This window comes from Micropterus dolomieu, linkage group LG12 (genome assembly GCF_021292245.1).
Source record: "Micropterus dolomieu isolate WLL.071019.BEF.003 ecotype Adirondacks linkage group LG12, ASM2129224v1, whole genome shotgun sequence".
Lineage (NCBI taxonomy): Eukaryota > Metazoa > Chordata > Actinopteri > Centrarchiformes > Centrarchidae > Micropterus > Micropterus dolomieu.
Window position 1 is genome coordinate 29476050 of NC_060161.1, and position 22833 is coordinate 29498882.

Sequence of the window (22833 nt, forward strand, 5' to 3'; positions counted from 1 at the left end):
GGGGGGGATCTCTGCTGAAATGTTCTTTCATTTCTTGACTGGAATAAATGCTTGATCATTCAGTATGAAGTGATACTGATCAGAGAAAAATTATGACATAACAGTTTTCAGATATTGTTTTCTTCCAGATTTACCAGATTTTACTAAAATCCACATCTTAACAATGCGGTTGTGACGCACCCTATCGGTATTCCATTTCAAAGCAAACACAATAAACCACAGATGTTTCTTTCACAGACTCACCGACAACGCATATCAGCAGGTAAACCTTCAATGTGGTCATCATCATCATCATCACCTCCTGTCCTCTTCTTCTTCTCCAAGCACCAGGTGAAAAACTCAAACCACCAAAGTTTCCCCAGTTGACCAAAAGATGCTGATGTGTTTCTGACGTCTGTCGCCTCAAAGTGTGTTAATGTGTAGGCTGAGAGTGCCAACACAGGAACAAGCTAACCACAATACATGTAAACTTGTCACATCAGCAGACTTGCTTCCTCAGCTGTTATTATATCAGTAGCCTATAGTGCTATACTTTGCTCTACTTTGCAATACTATCCTATTCAGTATCGCTCTATCCTGTTGTACTACATACACTCCTTTTGTGTGTTTTATCTCATTAGTAGGAACAAATCAGATTTTGAAAACATTTCAAGTTGCATGACATGAGTCAGACTGTTTCTTACTTGCTGAAGTCCCCTTTGGTTGTCTTGCAACAGCTCCAAGCTGAGAAATAGTGTGTCACATAAAACTATATTTTGTTTGATTTTTATTCATTCTTTTTCAACAGATTAAACTAACAATACACAACATGCCGATAAGGGAGCTTGAGAGGTGCCTTGACAGAGCAAGGATAGCTGTTACCTTGTTTCCAGTCTTTGTGCTAAACAAAGCAGGGCTATTGTGACATGTCCCCTTGGTTGTACGGTTCACCAAATCACGTTTTCATTAGGTTAATAATTTATATTATTTTTATAATAGCTATATGTAAAACCACATTCTTGGTTTTGTTGTGTTGTTTAAGAGGATGTATGATTGTTTGCCTTCCGATGGTATTGTTTATGCTATCACCTAAGTGCAACAAAAAGCATCAGCAGTTTGCAGATGTGGTGAACCACCACATTTAACCTGTGAAACCTAAAAATACATCTAGGACCCTTTCAATTACTGCATCATATAAATAATACACAAATACAAAAAAAAATAACATTCAGCAAGATATTTTATGGCCATCTCAAAATTAGATTGTCAAAATCAGATTTTGTTTCACATCATTTTGGCAATAATTTATTCTAAAAGGAGAAATGAGAGACAGTAAAAAGAAGAAAAGTATTCCAGCAGGTGGCAGTATCAACGTTCAGCAAATGGACAGCCGGCTGAACTGAGAGCAGTAGTTTGCCCAGCTTGGTCCATCCCAAAGTCTGCATGGTAACACAGTTTGTATTAGGAAAAGAGGCTGGTAATGTGTATTTACAGCATTTTCTATTACATGGATACATTTTTTTGAGTTCAGATTAGTTTGAATACCCCGTGAAGAAGAACAGTGTTTTCTGTTGTATTTGCAACCTGAAAGTTCAGCTGAATGATATCTGTAACCAGGAACTCAGATTTACCTTCTTCTACCACTTGACCTGAATGCAGCACAAAGTGAACACCTTAGGAGCAGCAAATACTTTCACTTCTTTCAGGTGAAAAAAGGAAAACATGAAAGAAATATGTCAACAAAAATCACATATTTTACATTACACATAATGACATACATGTTGATAGAAGTGCTAATTAAATAACTTAAGATCTGATATTTGCATATGACATTTCATTTTTGCGTCTTGGTTTCTTGCACTAAAGTGTCAGCGTAGGTTAAAGTAAGGCTTTGTTATTATTCTGTGTGTTTGTATTGTGCATATAAATACTTGCACACTTTATAAACAGGAAGACACAACTGACCACAGAGGCTCTTCCTCTTATAAGTCAGATTTAAAGTGTGTCACTCATCTTTATCATTTTCAGCATTACATAAAAAATGACAATTTCAGCTGTATTAAAAAAGAAAAATAGAAATGTGGAGCCACACTTTGATAAACCCTCCGAGGTTCCAGTTTTGTTTGGTTTTGTTTAAAATGCAAACAAAAAAGTAATTACTTTTTTGTATTAATTTGAAAAAAAAAAATCATAATTTATATAAATGTGTCTTAAGAAATTGTATGAGTAGCAGTGACATTGTTTTAATTGTTGAACAAAACTGAGACATTTTGGAGGGGGAAAAAAAAGAAGGAAATGGCTTTTAAAAACAAAATAAATAATTAAAATGGGATTAAGTTGAGCAGGTGATAGCCCCCCTGCTTCCACTCACCCATCTTCTGTATCGACAAAGTGTTTATTTTATTTAATAAGTCATTAAATTTCTATCACTTGGTGATATTGCTGATGTCAGTGTAGTACATTTGAACTTCAAGATTAAAAGTCAGCTTTTCTTATCTTGTCAACTAGAAACTTTTTGAATGCTTTGAAATATTAACAGAACATTAAATTGAATAAAGTACTATAAGTTACTTTTATTTTGATACTTCTAGTTTATGCATCAAGTTTCCTATCCTGAGTAGAAGGTTGATTTAAAATGACCGCCACAGAAATAAGGTCTGAAATAAAATTCCCAATCATATTCATTTTTTCCACATTAGTGCAAAGATTTCCAAAAAGAGCATAGAAAACTATTTGCAATAATCTCACAAAATATGTAGAAAACATTGATTTATCTTCAAAATAATCTCCTTCAAATAATTCTCATCTTCATATAAATATCATCCATGGGGAGAACATCGAAATATTCAAGTGCTGCCAGGAATATAAACATAGTTTACATACAAATATATGCATAAAAACAACATTTAATTACTACACACACAGTCATTACTCACACATTGCTGCTCCATGTGTGATGTATGTGCATGTTTCGTGCTTGTACTTTTAGACCTTTCAGCAGCCTTCAGTCTGGTCTGATGACCACTTAGCAGCTCCTTAGATACGTTATCTGCAGTGCTCTGATCAGAAGTGCATCAACAGCTATATCTGAGGCAGATTATCACAGCCGGACTGGTGGTTTGCGCCAACGACACTCTACCTTTACTCCTCGGCAGAACAGTCCAGTGCGATGCTGTGCTCCTGAGCGATGGCGGCCAGCTCTTTCAGGAACTCGGCGAACAGGATGATGGCGAACACTCGGCTCTTGGCTTGTGGGGGAATAGGAGGGCAAGGCGGCAAGACACTGAAAGGAGGCAAAGCCAGAGCGTTCCTCACAGAGCCATTAGGAAGAGATGGGTCCAGGATGATGTCGCCGCACTGAGACTGCAGGCACTCTGTGACACGTAGGGAAATGTGATTAGAAATGTGACATGTACCGGCATCAGTATGCTTGTTAGATCATCAGGGTCTGAAAGTTCCTTCATCTACATCTTTCTGATGACAGATTTGGGGAAGCTGCACCCAACCTTTCTAACTTTCCGAAACTGACAAAGTGACAAACACGCACACTTAATGCAGTGATTCATGATGTTAAGTACAACATCATGGATGCCTATAACAAGAAACTGTCAACCAATGATGTGCTGTTATCCTCATTTGCACAGTTCATTGGATCTGGTGCTTCTCTAATACAGGCTTTTTGCCACGCCTACAGCCAACAGCTGGTTAGCTTAGCTTGGCAAAAAGACTGGAATGGTGGGGGAAACAGCTAGCTCAGACCATAAAGCTCACCAATAAACTTATTATATCTCCTTTGTTTAATTCATACAAAATCCAAAAATTAAGTTGCAGTTTTACATGGTGTAATGTGTGGGACTATCTCTTGGCAGGGAGCACAAACATCGTGGAGTCACTGCTAAACATCTCATGTCTGTAAGTTCATATTTAACAGATGGCTCTACTATGACGGTTGTGGTGATCTTCTTCTCTAACTCTTGACAAGAAAATAAACATTTCCCATAAGAAGCAGAGCAACTGTAACTTCAGGCAATAAAACCTCCAGCTAGAGCATCTGTGTGTGTTGATGTGTGTGTGTTTATTAACCTCTAAACTTGCTGTCCTGGTCTTTAGCCAACAAGAACCGCCAGGCCTCAGTGACCAGGGCAGGATAGTCTGGTCTGGCTGCCACGTAGAGCTCTATCTGAGCATGCACTGACACCAACACCTACAAATATACGCACAGACAAACACAGGAATATCAGTGCACACAGTATTCTCATTTAGGTGGAGTAAGAAATCAAATCTGACATTTGTGACATGTGTGTGGATGTTACCTGGTAAAGTGTGCGTATGTTGGGCTGGTTGTTTGTGTCTGTGCTGAGCAGGAAGGATCTCAGAAGAGGCTGGGGGTATGAGGCCAGCTGGGCCAGGATGCCCGTCACCAGCAGGTTCACAGCAATGGAGTTTTCCAGGAGGTTCTCGAGCCGGGACAACAGGACGCTGATGAACGGACCTGGGGCATCATGGAAAACTTCAGGTTAGTGTAAATATACTTTCAAATGTTTTATACTTCTTTAACTTATAGTCTTAAGTGAAAATAAAATATCAGTGTTGTAGAATCTGTAAAAAAAAAAAATTGGCTCTAATCTGATGCAAAAGAAACCCTCTTTGGGGTTACTTCAAAAACTAGACAAGAATTATTTCTGTAAACATTTAGTTTTCAGCCCAGTTATTACATATTATGAAATTATAAACTTAAAGGTCATTTTCTAATGTTCTTCTATGACTTTGGAGACATAGTATGCTGCCAGTATGCTTCATCAGAAGAATACGCTTGACAATTGGTTGAACAGCTTCTTCTGAAAAACTGAGCACAACGTTATGAATGAATTCCAGGAGAGATTGTCTGAATATGTGCTGTTAACATCATTTTTTAACATTATTATGTCCTCCAGTGGGGCCATCCAAACAACACAAAGCAGTTCTGTTTGAGCACAACCCGACCCTTACACAACAAAGTCACTTTTAATGTTTCTAAAGGATGTTTTCTGCTTCACGGAGCCTCATCATTCACTTCAGAGCATCTTATTCATGTGTGCTTGAAAACACAGACCTGTAAATGGAACTCCGTGCCTGCTGCTGCCTTTCTTAATGCTGCTCCTCCTCTCCTCTCCTTCATCTTCCTCGTCCATTGCCTCCTCCTCTTTTTCCCCGTCTCCTTCATCCCACGAGGAGCTAAATAAAAATTCCTCACCTTCTCCTCCCTCCTCCTCTTCCAGTTTATGCCTCAGAGCTCGGACACGCTTCCTGAATGTGCCGATGTCATCTGTGATGTCGTCGCAGTCTGGCTCCACACCCAAAGAGAGCATGAGCTCGTGGTATTGAGACAGGAAGTCATCATTATTAGTGACTTTGTTACAAGGCAGACTGGGAGGCTTGGCATCAGTTGCAGACATCAAAGGGTCATGTGGCTCAAATTCAAGATGGCCATTGGGTAAAGCCTTTGTCACTAAACATTGCGTGGGATGCTTTGTGTTGTGGTGTGTGTGATTGATAGTAGTTGTGAAGTCACTCAGGTTGCAGTTGTCCTTGAACAGCTTGTAGTCTTCACCAATATCATCACATTCATCGATGATGTGATTCTTATTAAAGCCGTTGGTGAAAAACTGACTTCCCTTTGGCTCTCCTTGTACATCCAGCCTCTTTATCTCATTGTCTCCTTCCTCCTTACTTCTCCCCATCTCCTTTACACAGTCCTCACTAGTCCTCCTCCTCATCTCCTTCCCATAATCCTCACTCCTTCTTCTTTCCTCTTTACCTCCATCCTCGCTCCTCCTCCTTGTTGACATTATACTGTTAATTGTTTCCATTACCGTCCTCCCCGTTGTCGTTAACATTGTTGTTATTGTTGTTGTCGTAGCTGCTTTTGACAGTCGTTGGCCATTTGAGATGCTTCCACGTGCCTGCCGATTCGATGCCATGATTCGCTCCAAAATGGCCACCTTTGTGTCTTTCTGCGCAACGAGATCGTAGACCAGAACGTCGTCCTCAAATTCAGATTCCTCTACGTACGAGCCGTGCACCAGCTTGGTAGCAGTGCGCCGCATTTCTTGGATGTGTCTAGGAGGTAGAGGGTGAAGTGCAGGGGTAGAAGTGCATCTGTCGACCTCCATGGTCATGCTGCCATTTGCTAGTGCCGTGTTTATCACCGCTGATAAAGAAGAATCGTCATCTTCAAAAATGTCATCCCACTCCAGCTCCAGCGCAGAGCTGGCTCTTCCTGTGCGGTTGCCCGTGGAGATGGTATCTGAGGAGGAAAGGGTGGGGGAGAGGGACAAGGGGGGTGGAGTGATGACCAAAGAGCAGATGGAATCACTCTTGACTCGCGGTATAATCTCTTCCTCATCTTCTATGTCGTCCCCTGGTGTGTCAGATCGGTATTCTTGAGGCAGAGGGTTGATCCCGTCATACGGAGCCGACCAGAGCCGACATGCCCTGCAAGAAAACAAAACTAATCAAAATTGACATAATGAAATAGACAAATGTCTTACTTATCCTCCACGTATTCCCTTATCAAATGTTACTGTATATCTGATGCTTTTGAGCCATGATGTAGAGACTCTGGGGATTGTCGGTCCACCACTTTGATCCAAACTGAACTGGGAGTAGCTTAGTCCGTAAGGACTTGGCTTGAAAACCAGAGGGTCACGGGGTCGAGAGATACAGAGAGAGGACTGGTGGCTGGTAGACTTGAGCAATCTCTCCATTTGTTGTTGCAGGTGTAAAGGTCCTGTTTGTGCATGTGTGTGTATTTCAGACCCGTGTGTAACAATAATAATTACAACAGAGTGAAAAAAACATTTAATTTCCCCTTGCGGGATTAAAAAAGTATGTCTTCTTCTTCGAAATATCTCAACAACTAAATATTGGATGGATTGCAGTGACATTTAGTATTCACGGTTCCCAGAGGATGAATCCTAGTGAATTTAGAGATCTCATCATGTTTTCTCGCACCACCAGATAGCTGCTTGCTTACTGTCTTAAACTGGGCATTAACTGTTAACAGACTGCCAAAGACAAATTTCCATTTTATGCAAATTTAATGGACAATAAAGTTCTTATTTTATCTTATCTTATTCATCCTCTGGGTTGAAACGTTTGTTTTTAGTAAAATATAATGACAACTTTTGAACAGGAAATAGTTGTATAGAAAGTTCATACATAAATGTCTATATTTTATTACAGACATGTACATTATGTTCCCCTTAAGTAGAATCCCCTTACCTTCATTTAATGCCATCATTAGGTTAAATTTTCTAAATTTGTCCAATACTCTGGGTTAATACTTTATGACCAAACACCTGTAAAACATTTCCAACAGCTTCAGCTGTACTTGCAGTGCAATACCAAACATTGCCCAGCAGATGTCCCTAAACACTGACCATGGTTCAGTGCCTTGAAAAGCTTCCCCATCACTGCTCTGATGAGCTGTGGACTCCTTTGCAACAGTGTATTTTGGGTTGTCTGTGTCTCTAAAATGAAACTGGTGTTGTCCTAACACCTGAAACCACCTATCCATCAATTTTCTCTTTTCCCTTTTCTTGTCCCTGCACAACACTGGGTGAGACCCAGTTTGTAATTGTATTTTCCTTTAAATGTAATGACCATAATCAGCAGCATCTAAGATACTAGATCCATAGTCAATCCCCTGATTTTATCATAGAGGTACATAAGTTGGGACTGACCTGTAGGAAGTGGAGATGGCCTGGCGGGCATCCCAGAGGTAGTGTAGATAGTTTACATCCATCAAAAAGTCTGAACCACGACAGTAACTAACGCTGTCCGATACTGACAGATCTGACACAGACAGAGAACTTCAGTCAGCATAAATATGCTGTAAGTTAGAGAGTATTTACTTGTGTTTGTGTGTCATACTGACCTGATCCTTTGGACCAGTGGATGTGCTCTGAGTGTGTGTTAGTGTTGTGAATGTTCCCAGGGCACCAGGAGGGCAAGAGGAGCAGGAAGGAGGCGGCGCTGGAGGAGTAACAGTCCCTCTGCTTTAGGGAGCAGCGCTGCTTCCTGCTCAGGTGGCTGCAGGGGATAAGATACCTGAGGACACACGCAGACACTGCTCAATCCCAGCATGCATCACTACTAATTCATACCGCCAGAATACCCTTACTTGTCTGGCTAAAACTACTAAATGTAACTATATTATTTAATACATAGCGTTTGCTTAACCTCCATGGACCTATAAACCCGTCAGACTGACCTGAACACCAGCTGCAACATGACGTCTTCACAGAAGAGACCAATCAGAGTCTTGAACAGGGCCAGTGACACCGTACCCAACTGATGGACAAACAAAAGGTTAAAGGTCATCTCACAGATTAGGGTTAGTTATAAAGCGTGAAAGAGCAGATAGGACAAAGAAGAGCGTGTGTTACCTGGAAAGGTGTGTTGACCCTGCTGACCAGAGTGTCCAGGATGTGCACGTTGTCGTGTGTGTGCAGCAGGATGAAGGACAGGAAGGTCTGGAGGAGGGCGGGCTCAGGGATGGACCGCAGGAAGAGATCCAGGTACGCTGTGGTGGTCATCACCTCCTCCACCGTCAGCTACACACATTAATGTTTATGTAATGTGATTAAATATGGTGATGGTAAATAGTCTGTATTTGTATAACGCCTTTCTAGTCTTTCGGACCGCTCAAGGTGCTTTACACTCACCCATTCACACAAATTCACACACTGTTGGCAGAGAATAAGTTGCCAACTGCACATTGGGGAGCAAGGGATCGAACCACTGACCTTCCGGTTAGTGGACGACCGCTCTACTCCACTTGATCGAAATAACAAAACAATTCAATCTACATACAGACTGAAATTTGAAATATACTGTATTCAGATCCAGTTTTCACCAGGGAAAGAACAAGTTTGTGCCCTCTAGTGGTGATGACATGACATGATGGACATAAATAAATATCCCATCTGCTGCAGCAGTTTCAAGTATGGCAGCACCATACCTTGTGCAGAGCGGGAGCCAGTACAGGCACCAGGAAGCCGTTGTAGATGTAACCTAGCAACTGAGACCGGATTGAGGGATGAGCGACCTGAGAGAGACCGATACAGACATAGAGTCAGCTCAAGCACTGTTTTCTTCTTTTTTCTGTTTGTGTTTGTGTGTGGGTGTGTTTTGTGTATATTACCTTGGTAACAGCACTACAGAAGTCCAGTGAGTGCAGGAAGTGGACGAGTGCAGGAACCTGTTGACCCAAACATCAGGTGAGAGTGACACAATCAGTCCTTCATTTATTCACTGAAATATCTCAACAGTCATCAGATGGATTAAAATTCACTCTCTCACTCACTCAACACATTCATTTCTCAAATATTGTAATCTAGTAATCCCTTTATTCACACGCGCGCACACACGTCGCTTTGTACCCTATTCTGTCCTTCGTTTTGTTCCCTCAGTCCCATTCAGTTGTTAACAACAAATGAATTACCATCATGGATCCATTTGTCTACAAACACAGAGTGTACACAAGTACCCAGGCTCACTCAGATGAATTCATCATTTCATTGTGTGGTCCTAATGGTTACCTGCTGCCAGTCAGCCTGGTCCAGACAGTGCCAGTCTTCACTGTAAACCTGCAGCCTGGCTGGAAGAGACGAGTACAAACCAGACAGACCTGTTGCCAGCACCTGTTAACACGCACACGTACACATATTAGTACGTCTGCTAGCAGTTTCAAGCACGCAGTACATGGACACAGTTAAAGTAGCACACACATGAAAACACACAGGCTTTTGTGAAAATTAAATTCCAGCGCACATTAGTATGTTCTTTTTATAAATAGCAGAGAACTGGGGCAGACATAAACCATGGATGTATAATAAGACCTGGATACGGCGCCGCCGCTCAGCTTTGCTTCCACCACTCACGATATTGCAGAAAAAAATTCCCCTGCAGCCCAAAAACATTTTCCTCATAGGCCATCAATGTGAAAGAGACGTGTGTAAAAGTGTTAACATGGCACATCAAACTGCAAACAAGTTCAATTATGACCTAGAAACAACCAGAAACGTTTTTTACACATGCGCCAGGCGAGCAGTCCTTATTGGACTGAATAGGCGCCATCTTTGGATCTAGGTCTTAACAATACAGTATGAGACAAATTAGACAAAGAAATCAGTTCTTTCATTGAAGGTCGAATCCAAAACTAAAATTCTTTCTCTCATATGAGGATGATGATTATGACTTGGAAATTGCTCTGCATGCACTGATATCTCACAATTCTTTGTACTTGTTCTTTCATTTATCACTCGTTATTATCACTTTTGCAGTTTGTTCAGAACACGGCTGATAGATTGCTTACTGGTACACGAAAGAGGGACCACATCTCCACAATACTGGCCTACTCGTCCCTGATTATCAGTCGAATAAAGAGTTTATTTTAAGGTGCTTTTAATTGTTTTAAAAGGTCTTGCTTGGATCTGGACCATCGTATATTTTAGATCTCAAGCTGTATCATTCGTCCAGGTAGATCGTCAAACCAGCTCCTTTTAGCTATGTCACAGTCTCAGATGAAACGTGTGAACGCGCCTTTTCAGTTGTGGCCCAAAAACTATGGAATAAACTTTTCATTAGGTCATCCCCGACTACCGGGCCTTTCAAGTCTCGTCTTCAAAAGTATTTTTATTCTTTGGCGTTCGAGTCAGTCTAGGGACACGTGTGCTTATTTGTCCCGTTTGCTTTATTTTTCTATTTATTGCTGTGTGTTTTATTATTGTTGTATGTTTTATCTGATTGGTCTGCTTTTTTGTTTTTAATTGCATTACTTTGTACAGGATGTTGTTCAACAATGGTTGTCTTTAAATGTGCTTCATAAATTAATTGACTTGACTTCAGAGACAGGAAAAGAATGTGTTTCATTGATTAATTCAACATTATTAATTAAGTAAAATAACCATTAAAGGTTTAACATTTTGGGAGATATGCTTATTTGCTTGTTCAAGAAAGTAAATAAGTGTATTTCCCAAAATGCAGAACGATTCCTTTAATAAGAGAGGGAAGAAGAAGAAAGAGAGAAGACATACAACGATGTCAACAGCTGCAGTCTTGAGTCTTGTTAACAATCAGGCAACCGTCCAATCACGTGCAGACTTACTAATCCTTCTCTGTGCACGAGCCAATCTCACACTGATTTCCTAATCTGCTCTCTACGTAAAGATTGAGGTCAGACTGTGGTAACATGGGTTTAAATCTCACACACACACACACACACACCACACACACACACACACACACACACACACACACACACACACGTGATTAAGTGTCTTTGCTCGCCCATTCACTGGTCATTATTAATTTATTACATACCTTGAGTGTTGATTTCATTTATGTTTTATGACATTTTCGTTTATTTTACTCTGTCTTTTATGTGTGTTTAGTTTTGTACAGATTTCAGTTTGTTTTGTTCTGTTTTTGTTGTGTTTTGTTGTTTTTTTATTGTAAAGCACTTGTTGTAACTGCTGATATATAAATACAGTTTATTATTGTTGTTCTGATAATGAGATTACAATGCAGAATGGAGATGAATGGATATAATGACTCATCCACTGCACCAAAAAACTTCAAACTCCACTTATTTAAACAGCTGTCTCATTCATAAAATAAATCTGTATCAAGGTAGTGGGTACATTAAACGGGCCCAAGCATTATTTACTTTTTAGGAGAAGAATTTAACTTGTGTCACACTCAGGAAAGACACAATACTACCTTTTTTTATTTCTTTCCACACATTTTGAAGGTATGTAGAGATTAACCTAGTTTAGCTCAGCGAGTGGGGGGCTATGTGGGATAAACTGCTCAGACAATATACCTTTAAATTCTCTACAGATGTATGGCTGGTCTAACTAATCTGTGTGATATAAACTGCATTTAAAGTCGCTTATCAGGCAGCTAACACGGCACTGAGAGCACCTTCTTGTTGTAATGCATCTTCAGCCACATGGGTAAAAACAGTAGCTAACAATATTAAAAATATTAGGATGTTTTAAAGAAGTTGCAAAGCAGGTTATTACCATACATTAGCAGGACTCTTATTTATGCTCTTGTCTTTTTTCTTTGACAGATTTACATTAATAGGACCATGTTAACCGCTTGTCACTGAAAAACGAGAGCAAAATACAGAAGAATGCCACAGTTAGCCAGTGGGCTTATCATGATCCACATCTACTGAGTGACACTGATCCTGAACAAATCCTTGACATTTCCAACTAGCAGACACTCTGGCAGACGTAAGGCGTCTTCGCCTCAATTGTCTTCAGGTATGAACCGTCAAGGTCAGTGATGAAGGAACTATCTGTCCTCGATGTGATGTTTGGCAGGCTGTAATTTAGCAGCAGTTTGGGTGTGTGTCTGTGTGTGTCTGTGTATTTGTGCACTCACAGGACAGAAGTATGTGTTCTCGGCGATGTGCTGGGCGACTCGGGGATCTGAGGCCGACAGAGACATGATGAGCAGCAGAGCATCTCTGGCCTGTTGACCAACCGAACCCTGTCTGAGGGGGATAGAGATGCAGATTGTGTTATTTGTTCAGTCACCAAAATGAGAATGTACCCTAATTGTGTGTACACACCATAAATGTTATGCAAATGTTGCTTTGCCTTGCTAGTGTGTCTGTACCTGTTTTTGTCTATCCCTACAAAGATTAGTGTGTATGTGTGTGTGCCCCTCCAGTGTTTGTGTGTGTGTATCAATTTTTCCGTGTACACTACCTGTGTATTTTGCATGTATGCACTTTCTATATCTGTGTCAGTGTATATGTGTCCCCTACCTGTTTTTGTGTATATGTATGTGTGTATCTTACTTTTATTTATATACCCGTGTGCCCACCTTACTTGTGTCTGTGTGTGAATGTACACTACCTGTGCGAGTATACGATATATTTGTGTCTGCACCTGTATATATACCCCTATGTTTGTATCCTATGTATGCACATATACCTGTGTGTTTGTATACTGTGAGTTCCTGTGTATCCTCTTCATGTACAAGTGTGTACACCCTGCTTATTTGTGTGTCCTACGTACAATATAGGTATGTATGCATCTGTGTGTGTGTACACCCTTGTGTTTATACCTGTGCGTGTACGGTATGAGCAGGGAAAAGAGCAGGAAGTTGGCGGCTCCTTGGTCCTCACTGGTGTGGAAGAACAGTTCCAGCACAGAGGGATCTTTGACCAGAGCCACGCACAGCTGGTTCAACAGGAGGACCAGCTCCGCCTCCACCACACTACCGCTGTCTGGGGGGGGTGAGCACAGGCAATTAACTATCTAGGTGACTGTTTAAACATCTTACTCAATCTCATGGACTCCAGAAGGTCTTAGACATAGTAACACAACACGCCATGTAACTGCAACATGCTGTTTTTAAACTTTGGTTTTGTATGAGTTAAACAAACAAGATATGACGTGATGATTAGTGAGCTTTTTAGTGAGCCAGGCTATCTGTTTCCCTGTGTTTCCAGTCTTTGTGCTAAGCTAAGCTAGTCGGCTACTGGCTCCATAGAGAGATTTAATGGACAGATATGAGAGTGGTGTTGATCTTCTCATCTAACGCTCAGCTAGAAAGTAAATCTCCATCTCGCCAAATGTCAAATTATTCCTTTAATGATTTCACCACCAGCTCACCAGTTCCCGCTCCAGCGCAGGACGCCAGCAGCATCATGAGCGGTCGTAGAACTGGTTTATGGTGCAGTAGGGGCTGCTTGGCCTGAGATAGAAGCATCTGGTACATCCTGAGCTGCTCCAGCTTCATGTCCTCAGTAAACTGTCTCCTCAGGCTCCACAGAAACAGCCTCTCCATCACACCCTCCAGAACCACAAACTCCAGGATGGTACCCATCGCTCCTCCTGGGAACAGTGTGTAACAGGCGTGAGAACAAATGCAGTACATCACAGTGGCATGATGAAACACGTTGTTTCTTTGTTCTCTTACCTTGCCCCGCCTCTTCCTCCATGAGCAGGAAGAGCATGTGTTCCACGTAGTTCTGGACGGCGCTGGCCTCGTCAGCCGGGATGGGACCGAGGCGTAATGCTCCGGAGCTGCTGCTACTGGCATGACCAGAGAGGAAACTCAACGCACCAGTACCGCTACGACCCGGCTCGTGTTTCTCCAGAATCTTTACTACCTGCAGAGAGACCGGCATTAGATACATCTTCAAGTCACAGTATTGCACCAAAGTTTTTGAAAATTTGACTTCTGCCAAGCAGCAATCACCACAGCGGCATGTTGAAAGGTTTTGAGCTTATGTTTTTATAATAGTTGCTCGGCACCTGAAGAAATGTTGAGGAGAATGGGAACCCTTTGTTATTTTTCTAGAAATACATAGTCAATCAATTGTTTAGACAAGAAGAAGAAAAGCTAATCACAGTCCTTCTAATGGGTGTCTTGGTGGTGATTTGGTGAAATCATTTTTCATCAAGAATATATTGAAGGTTATTTTGGCAGCGTATTGATTGATTGGCAGGTGTCTCCGCCTATCACACTTAATTATATATTGCTTGGTCATCCCACATCAACTCCTCCCAGGCTCCATCCTTATTGCCCAAATTTGGATTTTGTGACTCCAGCAGCTGAGTGCCGTGTGCAAAACCTAAATTTTAGGCTTTACAACATCCCTTCAGAAAGCTTTGCTTGACATCACATCACCCATGTTTTTCTACATCCGTTTGAAATCAACTGAAATGAACAAAATCTTTAGGTTGTTCTTTATTAGGTAAAACAGTGGCCTTTTTGGTTTTGCATCTTTAATATTTATACTTAATTTGCATTTATAAACAACTCAATAATTCATCATAATAAGAAAAGTGAGCTACTGTAGATAACAGATCACTGTGGGAGGGGGTGAAAAAGGGATGAATACATGAACTGAAAGAGAGAAGAATGTAATTCACTGTCTGGACTTGTGTTAACCTTTGACATCAGCTGCTTCAGACAAGCACCACACACACACACACACACACACACACACACACACACGTACACGCACACGCACACACACACAGAGTGATGTGTGGGTTTTCTTGGCGGGCGTAGAGAGAGGTTTGTTCTAAATGGATCCTGTGTTTAAGGGCCAAAGTCTGGATCAGTAAAGCACACGCACAATCACACACTGTGTCTGCCAACCATTATGAGGAAAATAGGACAGACTGAAGAGACTGAAACTGAGGGACAGAAGAAATAAAGAACAACAAATAACAACAGGGAAGTGAGTGTGATAAGTTGATTGACGGATAAGCTGGTAATACCGTAGGGGAAGCCTGGAGGGTGGTTACTAGATGAGTTAATTTACCTGTGCCCAGTGGTTCTTAAACACGATCATGCAGGTCTCGGGGTCCACCCCTCTTAACGTGAGAGACTTCTTCCGGTTGCCCCCGACAACCACCGAGGCCATCATTTTTGATTGTCAGTCAGGCGGCTATGGCATGATCCAGTTCAGTGTGTGGGATGGTGGGTGTCTGATGAACGGAGCAAGGGACATTAGTTGGCTCTCTCAGCCCAAGATCAGGCCCTTTCCCTGGACTTGGTGGGCAGCTGCTGGCCTGCAGGAGGTGGAAGTGGACAGGGTAGAGATTTTTTATTATTCCTCTAGTTACTGAGTTCAGAGATATATTTTCTATTTCCGGGAGCTCACCAGTAGTGTTGCATGTTTTAGCCCAAAAGACGCTACTTTTAACTCCAGAATCTGCCAAATCTGCAAAACTAATGACACACCCATCAGCCTCAGCTCTGTACTTTGTGCTAATCAGTAAATGTTAGCATGCTAACAGGCAAGGGCGTCACTTAGTGTTGAAAAGTGGTGAGGACATTTATACGCTCGTATTAGGGGTGTGACGAAACACTTAGTCCACGCGACGTGATAATGCACAATACTAGAGTCACGAGAACAGGACTATTGAATACTACTGAATATTTTAAGCATTCAAAATTTCCTGCATTCGAGAGACTTTTTCTGCACCAATTTAACCAAATGTCTTTATTTAAGTGAAGGAAAACAAAATTCAGGTGGCCGGTAACAAATCAGAATAAAAAATATTGTAGAATATAGTGCAATAATAAGCAGCTTGTTTTTTTAGCCTAAGGTACTTTTTTGGACAAGGCTGGTCTGTTTATATTATATTTAAATTAATTGCATTTCATGTTTTCTCATTGTGCAAGTAAACCTTCCACATAGAATTTTTATTTGTAATTTAACATTTATTGTGGCTACTTTTCAGAAAACGTTTAGCAAATGCCTTTAAAAAAAGTGGTGGGGACATGTCCCCAGTGTGAATGACACCTATGCTAACGGGTTGACCTGAGACCTGAACATGATAAACATTTTCTAAACATCAGCATGTTAGCCTTGTCATCGTGAGCATGTTATCATGCTGGTGTTATCATCAAGTTCAATGTGCCGCTGTGCCTTATTACAGCCTCACGGAGCTGCTAGCAAGGCTGCAAATAAATATTAAATTCTCGAATGATCAGTGAAGCAAGTTTCAGGTCCCTGCAAGTAGATTTTCATAAAGTGCTGAAGTGCCTGTCTGGAAGGCAAGAAATGAATCTTTAAACTTGTACAACTTACTGTAGAAATGTTTTGTCGACAGTAATGTAAAGTATACAAGGTTTGGGGTTCATATTTTAAAACATATACAACTATCTGATGCCTTAAAAAGTATTCTTTCGCCTCCCATTTTGTGTTACTTAACATACAGGTATGTTTCAATATAACATAAACGAGGGGGTTGTCATTTTGTTTTTGTTTCAGCCAAAACAAACAGGGCAGACTCTTCTGGAGCTTGTTGTGTATTTGGATTGGGATTTACAGGGTAAATGAGGTGAGATTAATACCCAGCGAGAGGTCACTGAACAGAGCGCAGAGTTTGAAGCAGGAAACACTTCTCTTTTCCTCTTAGATATGACCTTTCACTGCACCAGGGGGTCAATATTACCAATCAGTGATCAGATGCTTAGTCAGATTATATTTTTTTATTAACAATGATGATGAGCGCAGAGCTATTTTCTATTTTTATGTCTTTATGTCTCTCTCTCTGTCCCAAAACTGACAATACCAAAGGCCCCAACAGGAAGTAAGGGTCGTCAGCAGCAACAAGCAAACAGGAAAAATGAGAACACGTCCAAGTCCCACCCTGGGCGTTCCTCGGCGTTCCAGGACATTCCATGAATTCCCATCTGAGCTCTCCAAGAAATCACCCCAACAGTATACCTACCTCTGTGCAGCTGCTGCGACGACATGGACGAGAGAGCCCGCTGCCTGTTGTCCTGAGAGAGAGAGAGAGAGAGATATGAGTAAAAGGTTGTAAACGCGCACACACACACACACACACACACACACAAAAAAAAACTGAGTTTAAAAATCCATCCTTCACCATCTGGGCCTCTAATCTGTCTGTCTGTCTGTCTGTCTGTCTGTCTGTCTGTCTGTGTCATAGACTGTATATAAGAAGGTGTGTGTGTAAAAGAGAGAGAGAAAAAATTGAGAGGAGTAATCTGAGATGAGACAGTGATGTTTAATCCCAAACCACCACAGTGTGTGTGTCTGTTAAAGTCAGACAGTCACATGCCATTACACGAACCAGGGATTAAACACACACACACACACACACACACACACACTGACCAGAGGTGTCAGATAGATTTTCTGACCTGTTTTTTTTTTTCAGGCGTTTAGCTGATTGAGATTGGAATAAATGATTATGACAGTGACAGTTCAAGGGCACTTCAGCAGGACACACACAGCCTGATGGGGAGATCCAACCTGCAGCCTTTCAGTTACAGGGCTGTCTGTGACCGGTCAGTGAAGGAGCGGTTGCATTGTCATCCTAGATTTCCTTAGTAATAAGACATACAAACTGAACCTGAAATGTATCTCCAGGGTGTAAACATGTTCACACACACAGGTGTTAATCTCCTTCATCATCAGCAGATGTTGGACTCAAGGTCTTCACTCTCTGCACTGTTGTGACCACAGCTGTTTGTTTCTCAGGGGTAAAAGTCTAATCAGCAAGTCCTCGCATCAAATAGACAAAATAGCTGATTTGTCAGTGCGTTTCAAAATGTTTTTATCGATTTATCTGCAGATTAATTTGCCTGGCACTGGACAGGAAGGGGATCAATATTTGTATTCTGAAAAGTAACTCGTAACTAAAACTGTCAAATGTAGTGGAGTAAAAACTACAATATCTGACATGTGGTGGAGTAGAAAGAAGAAGTCGCATAAAATATAATAAAGTAGGCTAGGCCTTAAATGTCGACTTAATAAGTAGCCTACACGTGTAGGCCTTGTGAACATTACTCAGCAAAATTCACACACCTGACACACAAAAGAGTCAATAAAGTAGAAGCAACATATGATGAGATGCTCTATTCAGGCCACTACTTTGTTATAAGTCTATAATTTTCTACTCCAGTCTAAACGTGTCTGTTATATTTATTGTTACTTTTTTTTTGCTGTACTATCTTCTAATGATTTCACTTTATGAGGTCATATTTTGCAGGATTTATGTTTTCTTCTTTCGGTTCACAGTCTGCACTCACTCATACTGTGTATTTTCTCTATTTCCATCACTTTATTCGGTTCTACTTGTGTCTTTTCTATCCCTAACTAAGTTCCTCCGCTGCTTTACTCTGCTTGTTAACACAGGCCTAGGCTTTTACTGTAGGCTACTTTTATTGTTTTTTAATTATTTTAGTCTTTTCTATTCTGACTTTCTTCTTTTTCTGACAGTCAGCTGCTGTTATTCTGCGAAACAAATCTGAAAAACAGTCTGTAACTTAGTTTGATAGATAACCCTCCGGTAAAACACAAACTATGATATTATTACAGAATAATATTTTATATTCCACACAATATGTTCTGTACGCTAAAGCTGCAGAAAGCTGACAGGCGGATCTTACCTCGGCTGGTCAGGGGGGGAAGAAATGTCGGTCTAATGTCCAGCTGTTACTTCTTGTTCCAAAAACAAAATTAAGCAGTTTAAACTCTAACGTGTAGACTGTAAATCCCGGTCTTTCTCGGTTTAACTCGGTTGTTTGTGCCCTTTCGGCAGTTTCTGGAAACCGCTTCGCTCCTGAGGTTTTAAGCCGCTCAGCCGTCAATCACGCTGCTGCTGGCTCCTAGGTAAACCTCTGGCCCCGCCCACATACACAGGAAGCCACGCCCCCCGGTTAGACAGGGATCACGCTGCAGTTTTACAATATAGACCAGTGGTGGAGCATACTTATGTAAAAGTACTAATACCACAGTGTAAAAATACTCTAGTACGAGTAAAAGTCCTTAATTAAAAATCTTTCTTAGGTAAAAGTACTTAAAGTATTAAAGTAACTGTTATTCAATTCAATTCATTGGGGCTTTATTGGCACGGAAAACAGACAATTACATAAAGTAAGTGTGAAATTTTACATGTAGGCTACATAAACATAAGAGTACTATGTAATATATATTAAATAGCCTATAGGCCTATATAGTCTATAATTACATTATTAATCCTCATGCATTAGCCTAATGTAAAAGAAGGATTTTACTGCTGTGGTTGTTGAGGTGGAGCTAACTTTAAACTATTTTGTATCGGCCTGCAACTAATGATTATTTTTATTCTGGATTAATCTGCTGATTATTTTCTCCAACTGATTGTTTGGTTTGTAAAAATTGGTATAAAAAAACCTTCACAGAGAGCCCAAAATGACCTTCACAATGCTGCAACCTCAACATTAACAATTAAAGTTTAAAAAACAATTCTACATATTTGAGAAGCTGGAACCATGAAATCTTTTCATATGAAAAAATTACCATATGATTATCAAAGTAGTTGCAATTAATTTTCTTTCAATTGACTAACTGATTAATTGATTAATTGACTTGTCCTTTCAGCTGTAGTATAAATTGTTGGTAGTTTAATTTATAACAAATCATCATATTTTATAGGCTGTTCATATGTTTGTAATGCAGAAATCTTGATTTCTAAAGTATAGGCTAACTAGACCTAAATGTATCGTAGCAAATGTATAAAGTGGCATGAAAACAAAATACTAAAGGTAGGCTACTTTTTTACTTACAGTCACAGGGGCTAGCCTATAAGAGATGAGTCCCAATATTGTGAACATTGTGACCTGCAGAGCCCTATAAAGGAAAGGTTATCTCAGTATGCACCCTGCTGAGTGATACTGTTAACCAGGCTCCGTTAATCACCGTGGAAACACAGGTTAACTGCTGGTGTTACAGGAGCCGTTAATCTGCTGTGAGAACATGCAGGTCATCTGGATCCCAGTAAACCACCAACCACATCATCTGGTTTAAAACATGACCTCGTTTGCAGCAAGCAAATCATATTGATTTGGGTCATTTGGTAATAAAATAAATAAACAAAATTAAACTTCGTAAGGTTGCATTGGTGTTTAAGTTGGTGGAGTTAAAAAGTACATTTAACTTGTTATTTGGTTTAAAAAGTCTTGTTGTTTGCATGGATTTATGTGCATTTTGTTTTCTGTCTTTGGTACAGCATATAGTTTTCAAACACATTCCTACACATCTGCAGGAAAAACATAAATGTATTTAGAGAAATGTGAATGTATTTTGTGCGCATGCATGCACATTTTTGGTTTTAGATGTGTAGATTTGGTGAGGACCGAAATCAAAGTAATCAAAGTGTCAGTGCTGCACTCTGGTGGCAACATGTTGAAACTGCAACTGATTATTATTTAAACTGATTAATATTTAATGGTGGAAAAAGTATTCGTTATATACAGTCTATGGTTGCAAGTGATTGCAAGTAACAATACCTTAAAGTAGTAGTTTGTACTAATTTTGGAAGTATTTGCAGTAACACCTCCCTCAAACAGCAAAACTGTCATTGCGTTAATGTGTAAATGATATTTTAACAGTGTAGGTTCAGGGAGTGTTTATATGACTATAGCCTAGTTGCGTAAGTAAAGGAAAACATAACATTTCATGAGTTTATTGAATATCTGTCTTGGAAAATCTTCATCTGCAAAGTAATACTGGTGGAAGAATTATACATCATTTCCTTAAAAATATTGTATTATAGTAAAGGTCCTTCATTCAAAATGCTACTTAAGTAAAAGTACACAGTAAAACTAGGAGTAACTACAGTACAAAAGTAAAAGTACTTAGTTGCTTTCAATTACAGATTCAAGAGCCTGTTTCCCTCTAAAATAGTAAAACAGGAAATGAAGTATAAAGAGTAACAAAATAGATTCATTTTGGTTAATTTTTGCCAACTTTATATGCATTAGTTTTTGCTTTTGTTCAGCACCTATTAAACTGACCCCCAAACGTATGGTATCATTTCATTCAAAACAACCTCAGCTATAGGTATGACTTATCAGTTCAAGTTTAAAGCTGCCAGGAGCACAAAATGCAAGAAAAAGGCCCCGGATACATGACACCAAATTTATAAATCTTCAGAGATAATCACTCAAAATATTATTACACAATGGTTCAACGTTGTAAAAAATATTACATTGGCCATTTATGCTCACAAATGCAACAGAATAATGTAAAAAATAAAACTATGATGCAGACTATTTACATATTGAGTGTTGTTATTCTAAACCATTTGTATGCCAATGCATATCACTGAAAATATTCATAATTCAAAGTTTTTAAAAAAAAAATATATATTCAACAGAGATCCAGTGTTAAAGCCCACGTCAGCACTTTCAACTGGTTTTCTCATCTTGTCTCTACATGATATATAAATAATGTTACGTTTTACAAATACAAAATGCTGACTAGCTAGACCCCAGATAGATTTTGGCACATTTTAGCTCTGGACATCAAAATGAAACTCAACACACGTTTCCTAACTGATCTCAATCATAACTGCAGCACAAAGAAAAACATTAACCTCAATGCCAACAGCCGCTGCCAGTCGAGACCTGTTAATACCTGTTTACATTCTTCCTCCAGCTTGCAATATGTTCAACTCAGTAATCAGTCAGTCTCTCGCTCTCTCTCTTTCTCTCTGTTGTTTTATTCTATTTTTCACAACATTTCAGTTCTCTTGTACTGTTTAAATAGGACGAAGGCTCAGTTCGTATATATTGGACTCCCTATAATGTGCTTCTCTTATAGTATATATATTTAGCACTTTAAGCCATGCTACTTGGATGACTTTAGGGGTTTCTGCCAGTTGGCCAACACTATATCTCAACAACTACTTGATGGATTACAATCAGATTTTTGTGCAAACATTCATGGTCTCCAGAGGAATAATCCTAATGACTTTTCCTGTTGCGTCACCATGAAAATGACCTCGAAGGTTAATGACATTCAACAAAAGACAATTTAGCATGGCAATTTAAACTCCTGTTTTCATCTAGTACAAACTATTTCTTATATAAAACTTTCTCTCCTGGCCTGTTCAGATGAACAAACTCATGTTTTTTTTAATAAATCGATCATGCTTAAACTATTCTTTGTGTTCTACTTGAAATTACTCACAAAACACTCTGGCCAGCACCTCTTTAAATACAACACATTATTAATATTAGATATTTATGTAGCCACCCAGCAGTATAATGTAGCCTGTTTATATATGAGAAAGGCTTACTTTAAGTACCTTTTGCAGTACTTTTAATCATGTACTTTTACTTGTAATAGAGTATTTTCACATCATGGTACTGTTACATCTAGCCTAATAAAAATATTTCACCAATGTGTTTGTTTATACATAAGATAGGCCTAACTTTTGCAGGTAAAAGTACTTTTAATCATGCGCTTTTACTTGTAACAAAGTATTTTCACACTGAGGCACTGTTACATCTACTAAAATATCTGAG

At 39.9% G+C, this 22833-nt stretch overlaps 1 protein-coding gene across 5 annotated transcripts; it reads right to left on the minus strand.

Moving 5' to 3' along the window:
- Positions 1-1201: 1201 nt before the first annotated feature.
- On the minus strand, positions 1202-21539 carry LOC123980879 (FHF complex subunit HOOK interacting protein 1A-like). Of its 5 annotated transcripts, XM_046065439.1 has the most exons (19): positions 20089-21539; positions 18931-18982; positions 17244-17295; positions 15323-15572; positions 13966-14158; positions 13659-13880; positions 13108-13270; positions 12418-12529; positions 9564-9665; positions 9167-9223; positions 8984-9070; positions 8409-8576; positions 8234-8313; positions 7898-8070; positions 7704-7815; positions 5072-6453; positions 4293-4471; positions 4063-4183; positions 1202-3353 (listed from the first exon to the last, which is right to left on the minus strand). In XM_046065439.1, exons 4-19 carry the CDS (start codon positions 15425-15427, stop codon positions 3121-3123), a joined length of 3489 nt encoding a protein of 1162 aa, XP_045921395.1. In that variant the 5' UTR covers positions 15428-15572; positions 17244-17295; positions 18931-18982; positions 20089-21539; the 3' UTR covers positions 1202-3120. The 5 variants fall into 5 exon arrangements, with proteins under 5 accessions (XP_045921395.1, XP_045921398.1, XP_045921397.1 ...); XM_046065442.1 differs by lacking the exon at positions 18931-18982 and having other exon boundaries at positions 17244-17287; XM_046065441.1 differs by lacking the exon at positions 18931-18982.
- Between the last annotated feature and the right edge of the window lie 1294 nt (positions 21540-22833).